The 18,067-nt window shown below is 35.9% G+C and overlaps 1 protein-coding gene across 13 annotated transcripts in view; it reads left to right on the top strand.

Annotated features, from left to right (window-relative positions):
• The window catches only part of LOC131873647 (LRR receptor kinase SERK2-like), a 101,455-nt gene that overhangs the window by 79,285 nt on the left and 4,103 nt on the right, over positions 1-18,067 (top strand). For all 13 annotated transcript variants that reach the window (XM_059216670.1, XM_059216669.1, XM_059216677.1 and 10 more), the window contains one exon: positions 11,155-11,549. In XM_059216670.1, coding sequence (XP_059072653.1) covers positions 11,155-11,549 — 395 coding nt within the window. The remainder of the gene's footprint in view (positions 1-11,154; positions 11,550-18,067) is intronic.

The following is an 18,067-nucleotide window of genomic DNA, read 5'->3' as shown; positions in this document are numbered from 1 at the left end:
TATATCTAGTATAGTTTATTTTGCATATGTAATGATATATCTAAGTTTTTTATTGCTGGTGCACTCTCCTATGAACTCACTTTGCAAATTTTATTAGATTTTACTGTCTTCATTGCTTTTTCTGACTAGCCTTTTGACATTTTATTTTAGTTTCTCCTATGAAGAGTAAGGGGGAGGGTTGGATGATGAACCTATTTAGCATATTACTTGTCTCAATGACATGTCCCTTTGATAAATAAATCATAGAAATTTAGTTTGCATTCAGATTTGATCAATAACTAGGAGATGTTTGGTGGACAAAACTCTAATTTGCTATAATTAAAATGTGTAATACTTGGAAACAAAGTATAAGAAAGTTATTAAAATTAGAAATAACATTCATAAATAAATCAAAAGATGTATCTTTACATCAAAATTTAAAAATATTCTATACATGACATTCTTTCAAATGAGATGAATAATTGCTTATCTTCTCTAACTTAGTCTATGTATGTACTAATATAATTAGTGATGTAGAAGGTGTTGTACCCATACAAAGTCTTTTCAAGTGTTGCTTTACAATTTGATGTAATTCGTTTCCCTTCTAAAGAGTCATTATGGAATCTTTGTCTTTGATGTTTTTGGATGTCATGATTTTAGGTTTTAATCAGTGTCCCAAAGATTAAGTCATGCACATCTAACTATGAACTATTTTAAACTCTGAAACTGCGGATGTTTACATGGTATCAAACCCTAGGTTAGCAGAGCCTAGCTAAGCTAGGATCCCCAAGCACCTATAGCCAAGGGGGGGTGTTCAAAAACAAGCTACACCTGACTGAAGATGGACCAGTCACCAAGAGGGCTGGTAGCTCACTGGTAAAGCACCTCCAGCAGCAAATGGGAGGTCCTAGGTTTGACTCCTACCTGGTCCATGAAAAGTTTAACAAAAGCTGGTGACCCATACAAAACAATTTCATGTGTATGTTGCTTTTCAATTTGATGCAAGTTGTTTGTTCTCTAAAGGGTCACTATGGAATATTTGTCTCCAATGTTCTTGGATGTAATGCTTGTAGGTTTTTATCAGTGTCATTTATAACCAATGAAAAGTACTTTCCAAAGCATTAGAAGAGGCATAAATTGCAGCATGGATAGGAGGGATTTTAAAATTTAAAATGGAAAATTGGTGAAGAATCACCAAAAATGCTTTTTTGCTAGGTTAAGTGGTAGGAGTAGTCTAATAGTGCTTTTTTTCCAGGTATTAGAGGTGACAAAAATGTGCTCCGTCAGTCTATTTTGCTGTGGCAAAACTCCCTCAACAGAGTTCCTAGCCTGTTTTGGAAATAAAAGTAGTGACAAAACATTAAAATTAAGAGCGCCACTTTTTTGTGCATTTATTCAGATCAGTTTGTCATTAGATTTCAACAAGCATTTTTGTTTCTCTTCAGTTTTCTTATAGGGTTCCATCAGGGTTTAAGGCAGATTTTTTACCACTTTTTGTAGATCTTAGGGTTTTAGACTTGCTACAATAGGTTTTTTGTGGTTGGGGAAGTCATCCGTGGATTGGTGGTTAGAGTTTCAATACTCTTTAGAAAATATGACATGTTTCAGAACCATGTTCCAAAAAGTAAAGTATCTTTCATTGTCCATGTACTAATTATCATTTTCATTTCCCATTAATTTTCAGTGGGAAAAGAAAGTAATCTAATAGATTTTTTGAGAAGTTTTTTAGATGGGAACATCTTGTATAAGTCTTGTTAGTACCCACTCTACTATTACAAAATTTCACTCACGACCAAGTAACTAGTCCTTCTAGTCATGTTATCAAAGTCAACTAAATTCCTCCCTTGTCAAATTGTGAAGTTGTCTTGGTGTTTTTTTTTTCCAATTTCTTGTACATTGTTTGAGGTTACACCACCCCAAGCAAAATGTGAAGAAGTTCCCAGCTATCGGAGGCTCAGGCACAAGAAAGAAGAGAAGGGTGGCAAATGGTTTATGTAACTACCCTAACACTCCAAATGACTCATTGACACAAAGCATATGACAAGGACAATGGAGCAGAGTAAGGGCAGCATCACTAAATTTCAACTTACAAAGATGTCAATCTGCCAAAGAAAATATTCCTAATGAAGAAGAGTGGCAGAGATGACAAAATCATGCCAAAAGTAGCTCTAGCATGTTGGAGTAATTAGGTAACTCCACATGACCCCCAAGATCCCTGAAAGACTTTAAATAACTTCGACAAGAGAGTATGGCAAGAATAGCTTGCTTCAACAATGCAAAGATTGATTGAATATGATAATAGACATACAAAATGTACATGAGAAGCCTTGCTTATATGGGCAAGGTGATGAGGTAGGATGAAAATTACCTTGATACAAACATTAAATATATGATGCAAATATTAAATGCCTAGGTAACCATAAGTAAATAAGGTGAACATGGCCCCATTACAAGTAACTTCTAGAATGCCACCTAGGATGTAAGGACCTGCTAGTCCTAACCTTAGACTAATTAGCATAATTAAATCCTAATTAAAGTCTAACATACATTTATACAAATGTATACAAATTACCATTAACACAAGTGCAAAATTTAACATAAGATAATTAACATGCATATGCAAGATAATAATGAAGTCAAGATAAACTAGATGTCAACGTGCATGTAGAAACTAAGAAAATAACATGAAGATTGGATGATTATTGCAAACCCATAGTTAGTGTGCTTATGATTAAAATAAATTTATCAAACTTAAGTTAGCATCATCGAAACCCTGCATTCATGAATGGAAGATAGCAAAACGAGTAAAGCACACAAGCAGTAAATCATGCACACACAAGGACACATGTTAGTAGGTTAGTGGATTGGTGGTTTTTCCTTCCTTTTTGTTAGTTATATTTACATGACGACTTCCTGTTGCATTTATGACAGTAGACCCCATAGGCCCTTTACATAGCTCATATAGCTTACTCATGAGACCATACTGGTTATTGTTACTGATACAATGATACAATAATAGATAAATCCATTAGTCCATAGGACTTTACAAAGCAATAAGTAAATCTTTGTCTCCGGATTTAGCATCTCCATTGCCATTGGACTCACCTCCATCTGCAAACTAGAAGACGAACATATGACCCAGGCATTTTATCCGCTCAACCAAATGAAGCTTATGCTTCCCGGTGCTCATGATGAGCTCCCATCCCTCACGATGGAGTTCCAAGCAAATCAGAACCAACTGTCGGGAATGGAACTTGTGCATGCATGTAGTATCTAACAACCAAACTGTTGAACTTAGCTACATGTGTTATGGCAGAGAGAATAAATTAAGTTATTTGGCCAATTTAACCCTTTTGGGGTAGGTGAAAACACCCTTCCCTGGTTTAACCCATAAACAAGCACATCCTTCCAAATTCATCCATCATAGACAGTTAAATTACCCCTCCCAATCAGTTTTCATTTATTATTAAGATATTGTTCTGTATTTAATATTTCTCTCTCTCAATTATACCCAATTATGGAAATTAAATTCCATTTAACTTCAAGAACTGCAATAAATAAATAAACACATCCTATATATATATATATCCGATTGAATGATGAGTTATATATAGTAGCAATAACAGAATTAATGTAGAAACTGATAAATTAGTGAATATCAGTGATTTGAAACGAATTAGTGAAGATTGAAAAATCAAATCATACTATAAATAATAGAACTAATAAAACCAAGACACAGAAAAACATAAGTTAGCTGAGATATTCGACTTATTCTGTCAAAATGGTCTCAGAATCGACTTCTGTCTGCAACCTGTATGAATTGACAGCTGGTGATTCAATGGTTTCCAGCAGGGGTGAAGGGAATAAATGAAGTTACACCCAATTATCTATGCTAGGGGTCGAACAGGCTCAGCCAAACAGCAATAATGTTTCAAAAACATAATATTCTCAGCAACCAAGTAATGAACTTCAGACAAATTCACAGAGGAGAAGAGAGGGGTGTGATCATGATGGGAGCACCAATGCATCGGTTTCACCAGCCAAGATGAGACAAGAGTTCGATTGTGCCTAGCCCAAATCGATATTATCACAGCAACCAAACCAAGTCCAAAATAAATATAATGCGATTTTTAAACAACAACCAAATTAAATCCAATGTATATAATGCAGATCGGCCCATTCAACAAAACACAGAGGGAAGAGAAGATTGTGGGGTGCAATTTTAGTGAGGCCCCTGCCCCCCCGCCCCCCCAATGCCAGCTATGAAAACCGAACCATGACCACTCTGTATATAGTGATTTTCATCCAGCTGACAGAAAATTAAAATGCAAAGATAAATCGATTCCCCCCCTTAGCCAACTCACAAGAGAAATTGGCAGTCAAAACTGGTTAGTGAATTGAAATTAAGAAAATCGGCCAAGGAAACTGAAAAAAAACTACAGAATTAATAAATCAAGATCAATGCCACTATACAGCGATTTTCAGGAAAAAATCTTCAGCAAAGCTAGGTGATCAAAATCGATCAAATAGCAGATGGGATAAATCACAGGTTTTGCCCTGTCATTGGGAAGGCAGCGATGTTTGGATTAAGTCTCCTTCCCTCCACATTAAGCATCAACCCGCCCGGTCAAATTTGAACTAGAAAATAATGAATTCATCATTCGAATAATTCATGTTATGTACTGCAAATACAAGGAAATAGACCAGCAAATAGCGGTGGGAATCAACAAAAACGAATGACATTACCCAAACAAAATTGAATGAGAAGAGTAGAGGGCGATATTTTTATTTTCGTGCAGGCAGCCCCACACGCTTCCCTCCAACAGATATCTGATGCTTCCACGGTCTTTTCCAGCTAGCAATCACTCTGCAAAAATGGTGGGAAGGAGATGAGAGGCAGTTTGATCTCCCCCAAACCACCTGTGCAGCCAATAGAATTGCCCAAAGGGAATTGAGAGGGGTGTGATGAAGGAAGCCCCCAAGTTTGATTTCAATTCTATTGCCTCCCCCCCAAATGGTATCTCAGGTTTGTTTAAAAACTTCTGTGGGTTGAGAAAATCGATCCACAATGTGTGGATCTAGACTGATGAAAGTAATGGTGAGAGGGGAGTTGAAATAGAGAAACTCAAGTTGAGAGCAATTAGTGAAGGAGGAAATAGCCAGTTATCAGAGAAAAGAGTGGAAACACTTATGCAAATCAAGAGTTGGACTGGAGTCACAGGGAGTTCGACTCTACGTTCCAATTTTAACTCGTGTTAATTTAAAACATGCTTAAATTTAAATTTTAATGATTTTTATTTTCGAAAATCGTAAATTCGAATTTAATTAATATTATAATTTTGTTTATCATAAACTTTCTAAATTTGATTTTAATATTTAATGTAATTAATCTTATTTAATTATTATTATTTGTGTGTATATGCACAGGTTTACATTCCGTGAGTTACTGCCGACAAACTAGGAGACCCCTCCTCGGTCATATGTCCGCCTTTGACGGTTGACCTTGCATCCACTTCATACTCAACGACAACGTCAGATCATCATATATATACACAATAGTTCATAACATAATTAACATTACATCACATCACATAAATGATAAATCACGTTAATAATATCACATAAAAATAATGTTGTCAAGCACATTTATTAGCTTCATAATGTCAATATCATCAATAATATCAATGTCTATCAAAATAAATAAATCTATTTTCATCCAAAAATTTGACCATTTGATCCCTCAGAAGGAATCCACTCTGACTTTCAAAATTTTCCTACTTATACATAACTGATGGAAATGGGTGACCAACCATCTAATGTTTTGGAGGTGGCGAAAATGGATTGGCACACACCCCAATGAAGTTGATTGATTGCTCACATCATTGAATATACGAGGAATCATTGGGGGATAAGTCAACACCTAGAAGCAAATGTTTGGAAATCTGTCATTGCTTCTTCATCAAAGTATTAGAAGCATTTATTCTTTCATTAGCAAATGGAGTCAAGAGTAGGATTTTCTTGCAAAGATGTCCACGGGATAGGTAGGAGTTGCAAACTGCAAGTGAGAGTAAAGAGTAGAGTCTCCATGCTCTTGTGAGGGCCATACTTCTCTGTAAAACATTGATTTATAAGGTATTGACTACATAAACTACCATACAAGATAATAAGTTGAAGTACAAGTTAAAAATAACATCATATCAATAATGACTAAATGAGAATGTAACGATTTATGTTTAATTCTACAGGTAGTGTTCAATTACAATGCAAGCAAATATATGGAAGTCCTCTCATAATTTAGGGGCCCCTAATCGTTGGGTCTAACTATTTACAACCATTTGGTAACTGACACAATCTGAGCAGTCAATTAACATAACAGAACTTAGTTATCATAACATGTATAAACATAATAACATAACGTCTACATTATTGCCCCCACAATAAAAGAAAAGTAAAAAGTCCCATTTGATAAAGCATGAGCAAAATAGAAAAAAAATCATAGAGGAGTTGAGGAAGATGTTATTGGAGTTACATTGGATCCTGCTTATCCTAAAGAAACTATTCCAGTAGGTTGATGTTGCTTGACTAGACCTTGGACTTTGTAGACTTGTTTTATATGCTGGTTCAAGTGGTGTGTTGATATGATATCCTTCTTGGAAGCTTTTAACCATGTGGATATTGTCTTGAACCTTGTCTTGAAATTGATTTCTCTCTAATGAATTCTTGGCTACACCATCTTCAATTGAGCCACTTATTGTTTGACTCAGCAATTTTAGCAACAAGAGCCTCGATAAGCGAGTCATTTTTTCTTGAAACCCAGCCCTTTTTTGGTTTGCCTCACTCCACAAGGTTTCATTAACAGTGGTAACTTTGGCCACTTCTTCATGTCCATGATATTGCTCACAACATTTTGCAGCATCATTTGTAGATTATAAAATGATGTGTGATGGAGTACAAAGCTTTCAAGGTATGACCAATTGAAACAAGAACTATAGGACGAGTTTTGACTAGCAGGCACTATTCTAACATTTTGGAATGTTCTTTGGACAATCTTGGCTCATAAAAATTCATACAACTCCAATGGAAGTCCTCCACAAATTTCTTAATATGAGCTGTCTCCTCAATTTTACAGAGAAAAGTCCACAGTCTGAACTATGGAGGCCACATCAAGTGTCCCTTGAGCTAAGAGGGTTTGTTGAGTCCAGGGGGGGAAGATGCATAGAAATAGAGTCCCTCATCGAGTAAGAAGAACTACTCATCCCAAACTATGTAGCTGTAGTGGAAGATATGAATTCCTCTTGCAAGTGGTGTAGCTTTGGTTCTAGAACTGGTTACCCTCTTCTTTTTGGTATAGCCTAGGTGAACTTTTGCAGTTGAAAGTTGTAACTATAGGTAGGGTGTGGGAGAGCTTATAGGAGGAATATCCAACATATTTATATGAGCACTTAACTGATCCAATTTTCATAAATGGCCAAGAGGGTTTGTTGAGTCCGGGTGGGAAAAATGCATAAAAATAGTCCCTCATTGAGTAAGAACTACTCATCCCAAACTATGTAGCTGTATTAGAAGATATGAATTCCTCTTGGGAGTGGTGTAGCTTTGGTTCTTGAATTGTTTACCCTCTTCTTGTTGGAATAGCCTAGGTGAACTTGTTGCAGTTGAAACTGTTTGTAGGGTGTGAGGAGAGCTCATAGGAGGAATATCCCAATGTGGAAAGACAAGTGTAGGCGGGAAAGAGAAAAACAGCAAGTGCTCGACTAACCTCTATCTCATTGAGTTCCTCCTATGAGTTATGATCTCCTTGCTCACTTGCTCCTCTCACAATGTTTGTAGTTTGAATCTATGCAATTATAACTGTTAACAAAAATTGCACACCGAGCTGTTGCAGAGGACCATCTTTTGTAAGTGTTTGTTGTGCTAGTGCTTCCTCCTCCATTTCATTGCATGAGTTAGTTGTTCACTGTGCTCTTACTCTCTGTTTGTTCAACTTTTCAAGTCTCTAAAATCTCTCTTTTAGGCCCTCTTTATTCCCTAGTCTATGTTTTTGATCCTTATACTAGGCACATGGTACTTCATTGGTTTTATGACTTCTTGATTGTACATCAGCTGGAAAGGTGTGTCCCTGGTAGTCGGCTTGTATGCAATCTGATATTCCCATAATACTGTAGGCAACCATTCCTCCCAATATGTACCTAATATCTCACATGAAGTCTAGATCATCGAAATTAGAACCTTATTAGTGGGCTCAACTTGTTTGTTGGCTCATGGGTAGTATGAGATAGAGAGGGGGTGAAAGATTAAAAAAATTGTTGTCAACTGAATTGCATGATTATGAAGTGCCCACCTTTGTCACTCATTTGTATTATGCTTCCAAATCTGGTAACTACTTGCTTGTAAATGAACCAATTTGTACTTGAGCACTGTTATTTGGCTGAGCGCTTTGCTTCAGCCCACTTGATCAAGTACTTTGTGGCAATTACAATGTACTTACCCTAATGGACCAATGAAATGCAATCCCCATCCTCAAATAGGCCTTGTGTTTGAGATCGCAAGGGGCATGAAATCTTTCTCCTGTGTCTTTCCAACTCCTTGACATTATCACATTATATTACCCAATCCTTCACATTGTGGTGAAGTGTTGATCACCATAGGCCTGCTAAGAGTACCTTTCATGCTGTGGGGTGAGTTCCCATGTTGCATCAAGCAAGAACCTCATGTCCCTCTTGAAGTACATCTCTGATCACCTTGCAGATCTCTGCTTTTATCGCACAGCTCAAGTTTTGGTTGGGTTCCATATTGTACAACAGTCCACTGATTAATTAGCAAGTTTTGGACCTTGGCTTTCAATGCTAGCTTGCTTCATTTAGCTGGTTGCATATGCTTAGAGAAAGAGGATGTGTATAGATGCTATCAAATGCTTTTGTCCATTTACTTTATATATAGTTCAATAAGGTGTACAATCCTAATTCCCTTTGGGTTAGAACATGTGACCTCCAATAGTAAGGGCACACACCTTCACCACACTCTCAGTTTTGCTAATTTAGAAAATCTCTATCCTTATACCTACTGTCAGGTATTCATACAAATGTAGGACACTCTCATCATCTAGTTGAGATTCTCTATCTGAATCTTCAGTCGAACTAGAATATTCTTCTCCAATTATTTGGTTTCTTATTGTGTCCATTCTTAGTCTGGATTTACCAATTTTGAGTGTTCTGGCTTTGTCTTCAAATTTATGGATAGCTTTAACCTGTTCCAAGCATAGGCATCATAGAATTGCACTGTAATGTCTACCATACATTTCCATCCACATAATTAAGAAAACTGCTTTTATTACTTTCTTTGATATTTCAATTTCTCGGTAAATGAGTTCCTAATAGTGCAATATATTCTTAATTATCTATTTGCAGTTTGAATACAACTCCTAACAAGGGTGGTTTTCCTAATATCTATGTTCAACCCTTACTCTCCATCAAGTAATGCATTTGGTAGGACCATATCTCCTCTTTCAATTGTTATTTTGGAAACCCATCTTTTCCCAGTAACATGTCTCTTTCCTCTGTCATTTGTTGTGTTTGGATGGTTGTGGTATTTGTGTTTCAGCTATCTACAGTAAATAATCCATCAACATTTTGTCTCGAATTGTAACATTAGTCCTAGCCTCCCTGGTATCAATGACACTAGGTGCTGCATGGAATTCTTTTTCTTTTCTTCTTGTTTTTCTTTGTCTAGTGAATGGTTGTTCAGCTGTATTTTAAGGTAGAGGTGCAATTTCCTTAACAGCTTGGATAGCATTTTGCATTCTTCGTTTTCTAATGCACCTATCCATTTTCATTACTGAAGTGCACCCGTTTATTACATATTTGGAATGAAGAAGAAGCCAACCTTTTCTGTCCTTCAAGATTGGCGTTCTTGGCCCTCATGTTTCAATACTGCTATTACATTAAGATTGTCAACTTTTTTTGTTCCTATGACCTCTGCTTGATGGTGTTTGTTGCACTATCAGGCATTGCTTATCAGCGTTGTTAATTTTTAGCTTAAACAGAACTCACTTATATTGGGATTCTTGGCGTTTTACATTCCACAATATTTCACTACCTGTTCATCTTCTTTATGGTCCTCATTTTTACATTTCAACACTATAATCTTGCTTATTGAAAATGTACTTTCATATCATTTGTCTCACTAATTTGGACTTGTGTGTCCATTTTCATTTTTCTTTTTGGCAAATAAGTTTTGGCATTCAACACGTAGCATCCATTAGTATGCATATTTGTATTTTGATGTTGGCAACTTGGTATTGCCCCTGGATTTTCTGTGAACATTTTCCTTAATCCATTCACAAAGTATTGCTGTTCTATATCATCTCTGATTGGATTATCCAGCATTGTTACTTAATTCGACATCCTACTTGTAGTCTTTAATAGATTCTTTTCCTTGTTTTATGCTAGTCAATTTGTTAAGGATTTGGGCATCAATATGCCTCCCTGTTTTAATAGAAAAGCAATATATTTATAATAGAACTGTAATTAAATGGTGGGATTTAGATTTATCAGACCATCCTTAAGAGGACTTTGATCAGCTGATACAGAGAGTAGACATCAAATATTCAGCTGAAAATCACAAAAGAAAAAAGACAAGTATCTTAGGATAAGAGGCAGCCTAAAATAACAAAATTGAACTTCAATGAATGTGGTTACATATTTGACATGACAGAGACTGAAAACATAGTGGACCATCGACCACAAAAACATATGATAAAATTGCGAGTGTTACGATGCTAAGAACAGTTATTTCTTCCAGAATAGCGATATAGATGTGATAGGGGAGGGCGAGTTTCCTCATTCATTAAGTTCTCGTTTTCCAAATAAATCTTCATTAGACTATGGTAGGTGTACTCTTTATTCGTTTGTCTTTAATTTCTTTATTGAGCCCCATTCTGACTCTAATGCAATTTGATCCTTCTCTCTTTATTTTATTATTTATTGATTTTTAATCTTAAATATGCAATATATTGAAGGCCTTCTAAAAGTTTCTCAAACTTGCTGAAACTGGGGCCTGTAACTAGAGCTATGGTAGAAAATGTTATCAAGTATCATTTTAGAAGAGGCTAACGTGAACAGTCTATTAACAGGAAATTAGAGAAGAGAGTTGACTAACTTGCTGTTTGTTATGCAGAACTAAAACCTGGGGAGAAGGTTTTGGATTGGCCAACTAGGAAACACATTGCCTTAGGTGCAGCCCGTGGGTTGGAGTACCTTCATGAACATTGCAATCCTAAAATAATTCACAGGGATGTGAAAGCTGCTAATGTTTTACTTGATGAGGATTTTGAAGCTGTTGTTGGTGATTTTGGCCTAGCAAAGTTGGTTGATGCGAGGAAGACCCATGTGACAACCCAAGTGCGTGGGACCATGGGTCACATTGCTCCAGAGTACTTATCAACTGGGAGGTCATCGGAGAGGACAGATGTTTTTGGATATGGCATTACACTTTTGGAGCTTGTTACAGGACAACGTGCTATTGACTTTTCACGACTAGAAGAAGAAGATGACGTTCTATTACTTGACCATGTAAACTTTCTACATCTTTCTTTTCTTCATTCCATGCAATTGGAAGCTTTGGTATATTTTTCATGAGTAATTGTCTTCTTCTGCATGTCCAACAAATTATTTATGTTATGTCTTTATAGATTCTTGAAAACTGAAATTTGGATAACCATAACAGCCAAAAAAAAAACTGGCACTTTGGTAGATTATTAATAGTTCACTATCTGTTGATGTCATCCGGTTGTATTGGATTACTTTGAGTAGCTTTGAATTTTGGCATACAATATATTATTATAAATTCTGGAAATATAATTCTCAAAATTATCATTTTTAGATAGTAATGCCTTACATGGTCAATATTTCAACATTATTAAGCTTTCCAATCCTTCTTCAATGCGCAATGCAAATCTATGAACTTGTTTTCTGGGTCCTCTTACAATTAATATGGACATGCTTGATGGTTTCATACATTCATTATACATGTAGGATTTTTCACATGGACAATATCCTTGTCTATAACATGTTAACTAGGCTAGTGGTACCTTGTTGCTTAGTAATAATCTCAGTTGGAAGATTGCCTTGAACCTGACATTTGTCTGTGATGTCACAAACTCTTTTCTCCTACTAAATCCCAGTTGAAAAACTTGGACTTGGGAAAAACTCAGCTAATCCAAAATTTTCAATCACTCCAGACTTGGGAAAAACTTGGGGAAAAGCCCGGCAATAACTAACAAATTTTCCAAACATTAAAAAACCCATAAATTTGTAAATAGATTCTTTTTTTTTTAATAGGCAAATAGCAGCTATATGGGGGCTGCACCTGTATATATTAATGGTATGAAAGTATTACATCGTTATGTCCATAAAAGTCCAAAATTGGACAGCAAACTACCAGCCCGAACTACTACATCCATCCCCAAAAACAATCCTCATCAGAGGGCACCAATTCATACCTGCTCCACAGAACCAAACAAGGAGCTAACAGCAAACAACCCTCCCTTGAAATTCTACGAACCAAGCTCCCAAGCACAAACAGGAGCAGTCTGCACTGATATAACAAACTATACATACAAAATTTGTAAAAAGATTCTTAAACAACATGCATATGACTGAATTTAAGCACAGGTTACTGATTTAAAGTTTGGAGTGCGATGCCAATGAAGACATCAGAGACAATTATGTAAATATCTTGACAGCTGGTTCTTGGTTTAGCCTATTCAGTGAGGGGGCTGTTGAGAAGTTGGGGGAGCTCATCATCTTCTTGAATAGAAAAAAGATTGAATTGCAAAAATCAAAGATGGCAGGGTTGATTGTCCCATAGGATATTTTTGTTTAGCCTGGTGGATGTTAAAAAAATTTCTTTCTTTCTTTCCTAAGTTACTGGTTCAGGTTTGGGTTCAACGGTTCTGTTTGCAGGTCCAGTCAAAATATTTGTGAGGTTGGGTTTGCTTTGGGTTCGTTCATACAAAAACATATAAAAATCAGAAATATACATATATTTGCTGCAGTAATTAAGTTCAAAATACAAATACAAAGAACTTATGATACCCTTGCAGTTGCATGTTTAATCAATTTAACTAGTGAAGTGAGATTAGTAGCTTAGTTATCTGAATATAATTTACTTTCATGATCTATCAGGAACTGATAGATGTAGAAAATGTTGCATAATCCTGGTCAGGACATCCACTTAGTTTGATTTGGCAATTGCCGAAGAGCCTTTGTGAACAACTTAGTGGAGTTTCCCCTAATATGTTGGTATGGACATCAAGAAGAATACAATCATACAAATTAGATTGAAATGTGGAATTCTATCTGACAATTTCTTCTTCAGTATGTAGTGGCTTATACAGCTGAAGTTGATGTGCAACGACGACTTTGTATACCAAGCTGAGAAAGAAGATATAGTTTCAAAGCATTTTCTCCATGCTGTAGCAAAAAGGTGTAAGGTCCTTACCAAATAGGTTTGAGCTTGTGATATTTTCCAAAGAAAAATCACTGCTAGTGTTTTTCTAAGTAGAGCTGAACTTGTTGCAAATCTGAGATAATGTGGACGGTATTATGAGCTCTTTGTATTTAGATTGATTCTTCAACAATTTACTGTGAACTTGTGCATGGCCTTGGAATAAAAAATAAGTCAACAAAAGTAAATTTTTTTAAAATTGTCAAATTTGATAGAATGGCATGTTTGGGGTCGAAATTTTTCTCCAGGTTCACTCAGGTCCATCCGGGCTGGACCCACAGTCCATGGGAAAAACCCTATAGGGACCCACGACAGACGTACCTGGACCCCGAACCTGGTTTAAACTGGATCAGGACCTAGATTCTCTAAACAGTGGACTGGTAACGCAATTTCTTTCTTATATAGAACAGAATTAGAGTTACACATCTTGAAACAAAAAATGAGTTCAATACATATCAACTTAGAGTTTCAATGTTATGTCCCCACTTTGAAATATAATTTAATAATAAATAATAATAAAATTAAAATACAAAAGAATAAAAATTAAAATATAAAATAATGTAATTATAATTAAAATACAAAAGAATAAAAATTAAAATATAAAATAATATAATTAAAATTTAATCTGGTTAATTAATGGTCAAAAGACATGGAATGAAAAGTTGTGACCGTTAATTTTAAGCAATCAGATGTTAATTTAACCAATTAGATTATAATCAGACTGAATAAACAGTAACAGCAATAAAACACGAGACACAAGACACCGATACCCTGGGAAAACCTCCCTCTTGGAGGTGAAAAACCCAGCCTTTAAATGTGATATGTATTATCCCAAAATAGACAGTTTACAAGGCAATGACTTATCTCAGATTGCTGTTCAAGAAATCAGTGATGAATGCAGCCGTTCATTAACAGCAGATGATAAGGAGGAGCAGCAGATGTCTAGATCTGATTCGCACAAGAGACTTTATGAAGAACTTTGACAACTTTGCCACAATCAACCTTGAAGAGTTTTCACAATCGCCTTGCACAAGTTCGCATGAGGAAGGATTGCTGCTAGGAGAGCAGATAGCATTGTATGAAAAATGATTGTATTCAAATGACTTCATCTTGGAGTAGTTATATATCAACCTTTTGGCGCTAATTATCCTCATGTCGGCTTGCATGAATAATGTTATATTGTTATTGTATATTTTCCACGTTAGACATTTGGGTCCAGCCCAATAGTTATGGAATTGCCTTTCCACGTTACATTTTGGGTCCAGCCCAATAACACATTTACATAAAAGATAATACAAGTGTATTTTAATTGTCATTGACAACATCAAAATACAATAGGTATCCGAGCTAGCTATTATTTCAACAGTGACTCCCTCAAACATGAGATATAAAAGGGAGAAGAGAACCTCATTTGAGGGGAATAATTTGGGAATCAGAAGTGCAGATCTGATTTAAATAAGAAGTGCACATTTGATTGTGAAAGGTTGTGTTCCTTTCAGAGGACAAATATAATGAAGAGTTGCACTCTTTCAAAGGGTGCTAATGGTGAAAGGGTGTGTCTCTTGCCAAAGGGCATACAAGATGAAGAGGTGTGACCTCTCCCTCACATTGAGAGATATAAAGGAAAGGAATCAAAAACCTTCAGTGATATCACCATCGAATCAGATCAGGAGATTAATACCAGGAAAACTATACCACATCAAGGAGAGGATCCAACATCACTGCCTGTGGTAATTATTGGTAAGATGTATCTCACCTAATGACTATCTGCAGATTACATTATATAAAATATTATGAGTAAAGAACAATTAAACTATTTTCTGGGAAACTGTATTAATAAATATATATATCAGGAAATACTGGCCATAATATAGGCCAGTAATAATTAGTAACTCAGGTTAATGCTTGATTACTTCTGCATTTGTAATACTTGGAAAGTTAATATAATAAACAGTCTGATCCTTGCTCTTCGGCTAATACCTACATGGGATAGGGGCTTTGTGTAGGGAGAGGCGGAGTAATTCAGTTACAAGATGGGTAGATCCCAAGATGTGTAAGGTCATGTATTCTTTAAACCTTGAGTGGAAGTTCCCAAGATGGGGTATGGATACATATGTCCTAAGAAACCTTGAGGGAGCCCACTTGTAGACTGTTTCAAGCGCTGTAGCACAGTAATTCCACCATCTTCTGTTAGGGTTAGGGAAGAAGTGAGAGGGCAAACCCTAAATTTAATCAGCTATTTATTGCATTATATATATATTTTTAACTTCAATAACCTAATTTAAGACAGTAATGCTTAATGATGTATGTTAATTAATGGGAAACAGGTAGTCTCTTGATAGGGGACATTATATTCAATATAAATAAAAATGACAAATTATAGTTTCAATGTTCATAATCTACATGCAGATGGCATTTTTTTAATTGATTATAGATTACTAATCAAAACCCAGATTACACTGAAGAGTTCTTGCTCACAGGAGACATAGCCATCTTAGGAGCTAATACAGATCCACAAAATTACATACAAGATAGTTACGAAGCTCCCAAAACTTCTCTTTTGTCACCTCCAGTGCAAGTGAACCTACATGGCAATGGAGTGAAAAATGAGTCTTTTATAGGAATCAGTAAGTTACCTCTTTCTTCCTTGGAAACAATACCTGTTTTTTACTTTCCACAAAAACCAAAGAATATTAGTGGTCAAAATTAGCCAAAATAGACTGGAATTTTTGCTTAGACATTTGACATAACCAAACAAGATTTCTTGCCAAGAAAAATTATATTTGCTATCCCACACATCACAGTTACCAAAAAATATAAGCCAAATTTCTTAAGCAAAAAGCAATAAAAAATGTAGTTAATAATCTCTCAGGGATAATGCACATAGAACACAGGTTATCAGTAGATTAAGATGATTCAAATTAATATGAACCTTTTTAAAAAGAAGCTGCCATTTGAAGCTAGCTTTCTTTGGTTCAATCACATAGGACCAAGAATGATTAAGGATTTTAGACCATTTCTCATGACTAAGTTAATATGCCAGCAGTCATTAAGGTGCTTGAAAACCTTCCAGGAGCTTGAGAGAGTTATAAATCATTTTAGAGTTCACTTTGTGGAGGGCAGTTCCATCCTAACATTTTAAATTATTATATATCTGTCTCAAAACAAAGTTGTGCAAAAAGATGAATGATCTCACAAGGTTTTCTTAGGACTGAATAGGTTCTTTGTTTGAGGAGGCATATTTAATTCAGCACTAAGAGAAGCCCAGGACTTGATTTTATTATCAGACAAAATGCTGCCAAAGTCTTTAATGCCTTTACTATGCCAACACTTAGCAGAACAACCCTGTAGGAGGGTCAAGGGTTTATTCTTCCACTGAAGGTTACACCATGAAGATTTGAAGCTAAAAATTATGTTACCTTCCTTATCATATGCCTTAGCACTTTTGATCCATCTTCTAACAACCTCCCATGCTTTTCAAATACTCTATAAAAAACATTAGAGCCAAAAGGGGAAATAAAAATCTGCCAAACAAGGAGTCATGAAAATGTAGGCCTTTCCAAACCCTGGCTTGTTTAGGTACAGCCAATTGAATGTTATTCCTTAATAAGATCTTTTAGGGTTCATTACCCATGAAAGACTTTATAGTCAATTTAGTAGCAAGAGCGATTCCCTGCAGTTTCAAATTCTTCAGTCCCAGACCACCACTGCCTTTGTCTAAACAACACCAGTCCCATTTGACAGCAGATCTTTTTCTCTTCCCTTTCCCATCAGACCAAAGGAATTCCTGATTCTTTTTTGAATTTCACTAACTTGATAATTGCAAAATAGCCATACCAATGCATAGTACAGAGTACAGACTATAGGAGAATGCAATTTTTGACAAACCTGCTTTCTACCAGCCAAGGATAGATAGTGTCTGTTCCATTTGGAGATTTTATTTTCAACTTTACCTTTAACCCAATCCCACATTGATTTAAGGGAAGGACTGGTAGCAAATGGGATACCAAGGTAGCTCACTTGCATGTTAGGACCATCCCAATTCAGCTCTAACTTCTTAAACTAGTTGAGAGGAGAAGGGTTCTGGCGAAGCAACATAAACTTACTCTTGGAAATCTTAGCACTAGATTCTCTACAAAAGATATCAAGATTGCACATCAAGTTCTTAAAGTTTATTTTCTCTAAATTCACAAACAGTATCATCAACAAACTGAATATTAAGAGTTTATCCTAATTGGGGAGAGAAAGACCATTGGCTTTCATTCCATTAGTCCTATCTCTCAACAAGTAAAAGATAGCATCGAAGCAATCACAAAGAGAGCAGGAGCCAGTGGACACCCATGTTTTATTGATCTTTGCTGCTGGAAGGGCTGTGAAAGAGAACCATTGATGTCAACTTGAGTAATAGCATCCTTAAATAAGGTTCTCACCATTTGACAAAATTTATTAGGAGAAAGGGCTTCAAGAGTCATTATAATAAAAGACCACTCAACCCTATCATAAGCCTTCCTGAAGTCAAGCAAGAGCGTACCAATTTCTTGGCTCGATGCTCTAGCCTCCATAGCCTCCCAACTGGTAATGA

Source organism: Cryptomeria japonica, chromosome 2 (assembly GCF_030272615.1).
Source record: "Cryptomeria japonica chromosome 2, Sugi_1.0, whole genome shotgun sequence".
NCBI lineage: Eukaryota > Viridiplantae > Streptophyta > Pinopsida > Cupressales > Cupressaceae > Cryptomeria > Cryptomeria japonica.
Note: the sequence above shows the minus strand (reverse complement) of the source record. Positions and strands in the feature narration are given on the sequence as shown.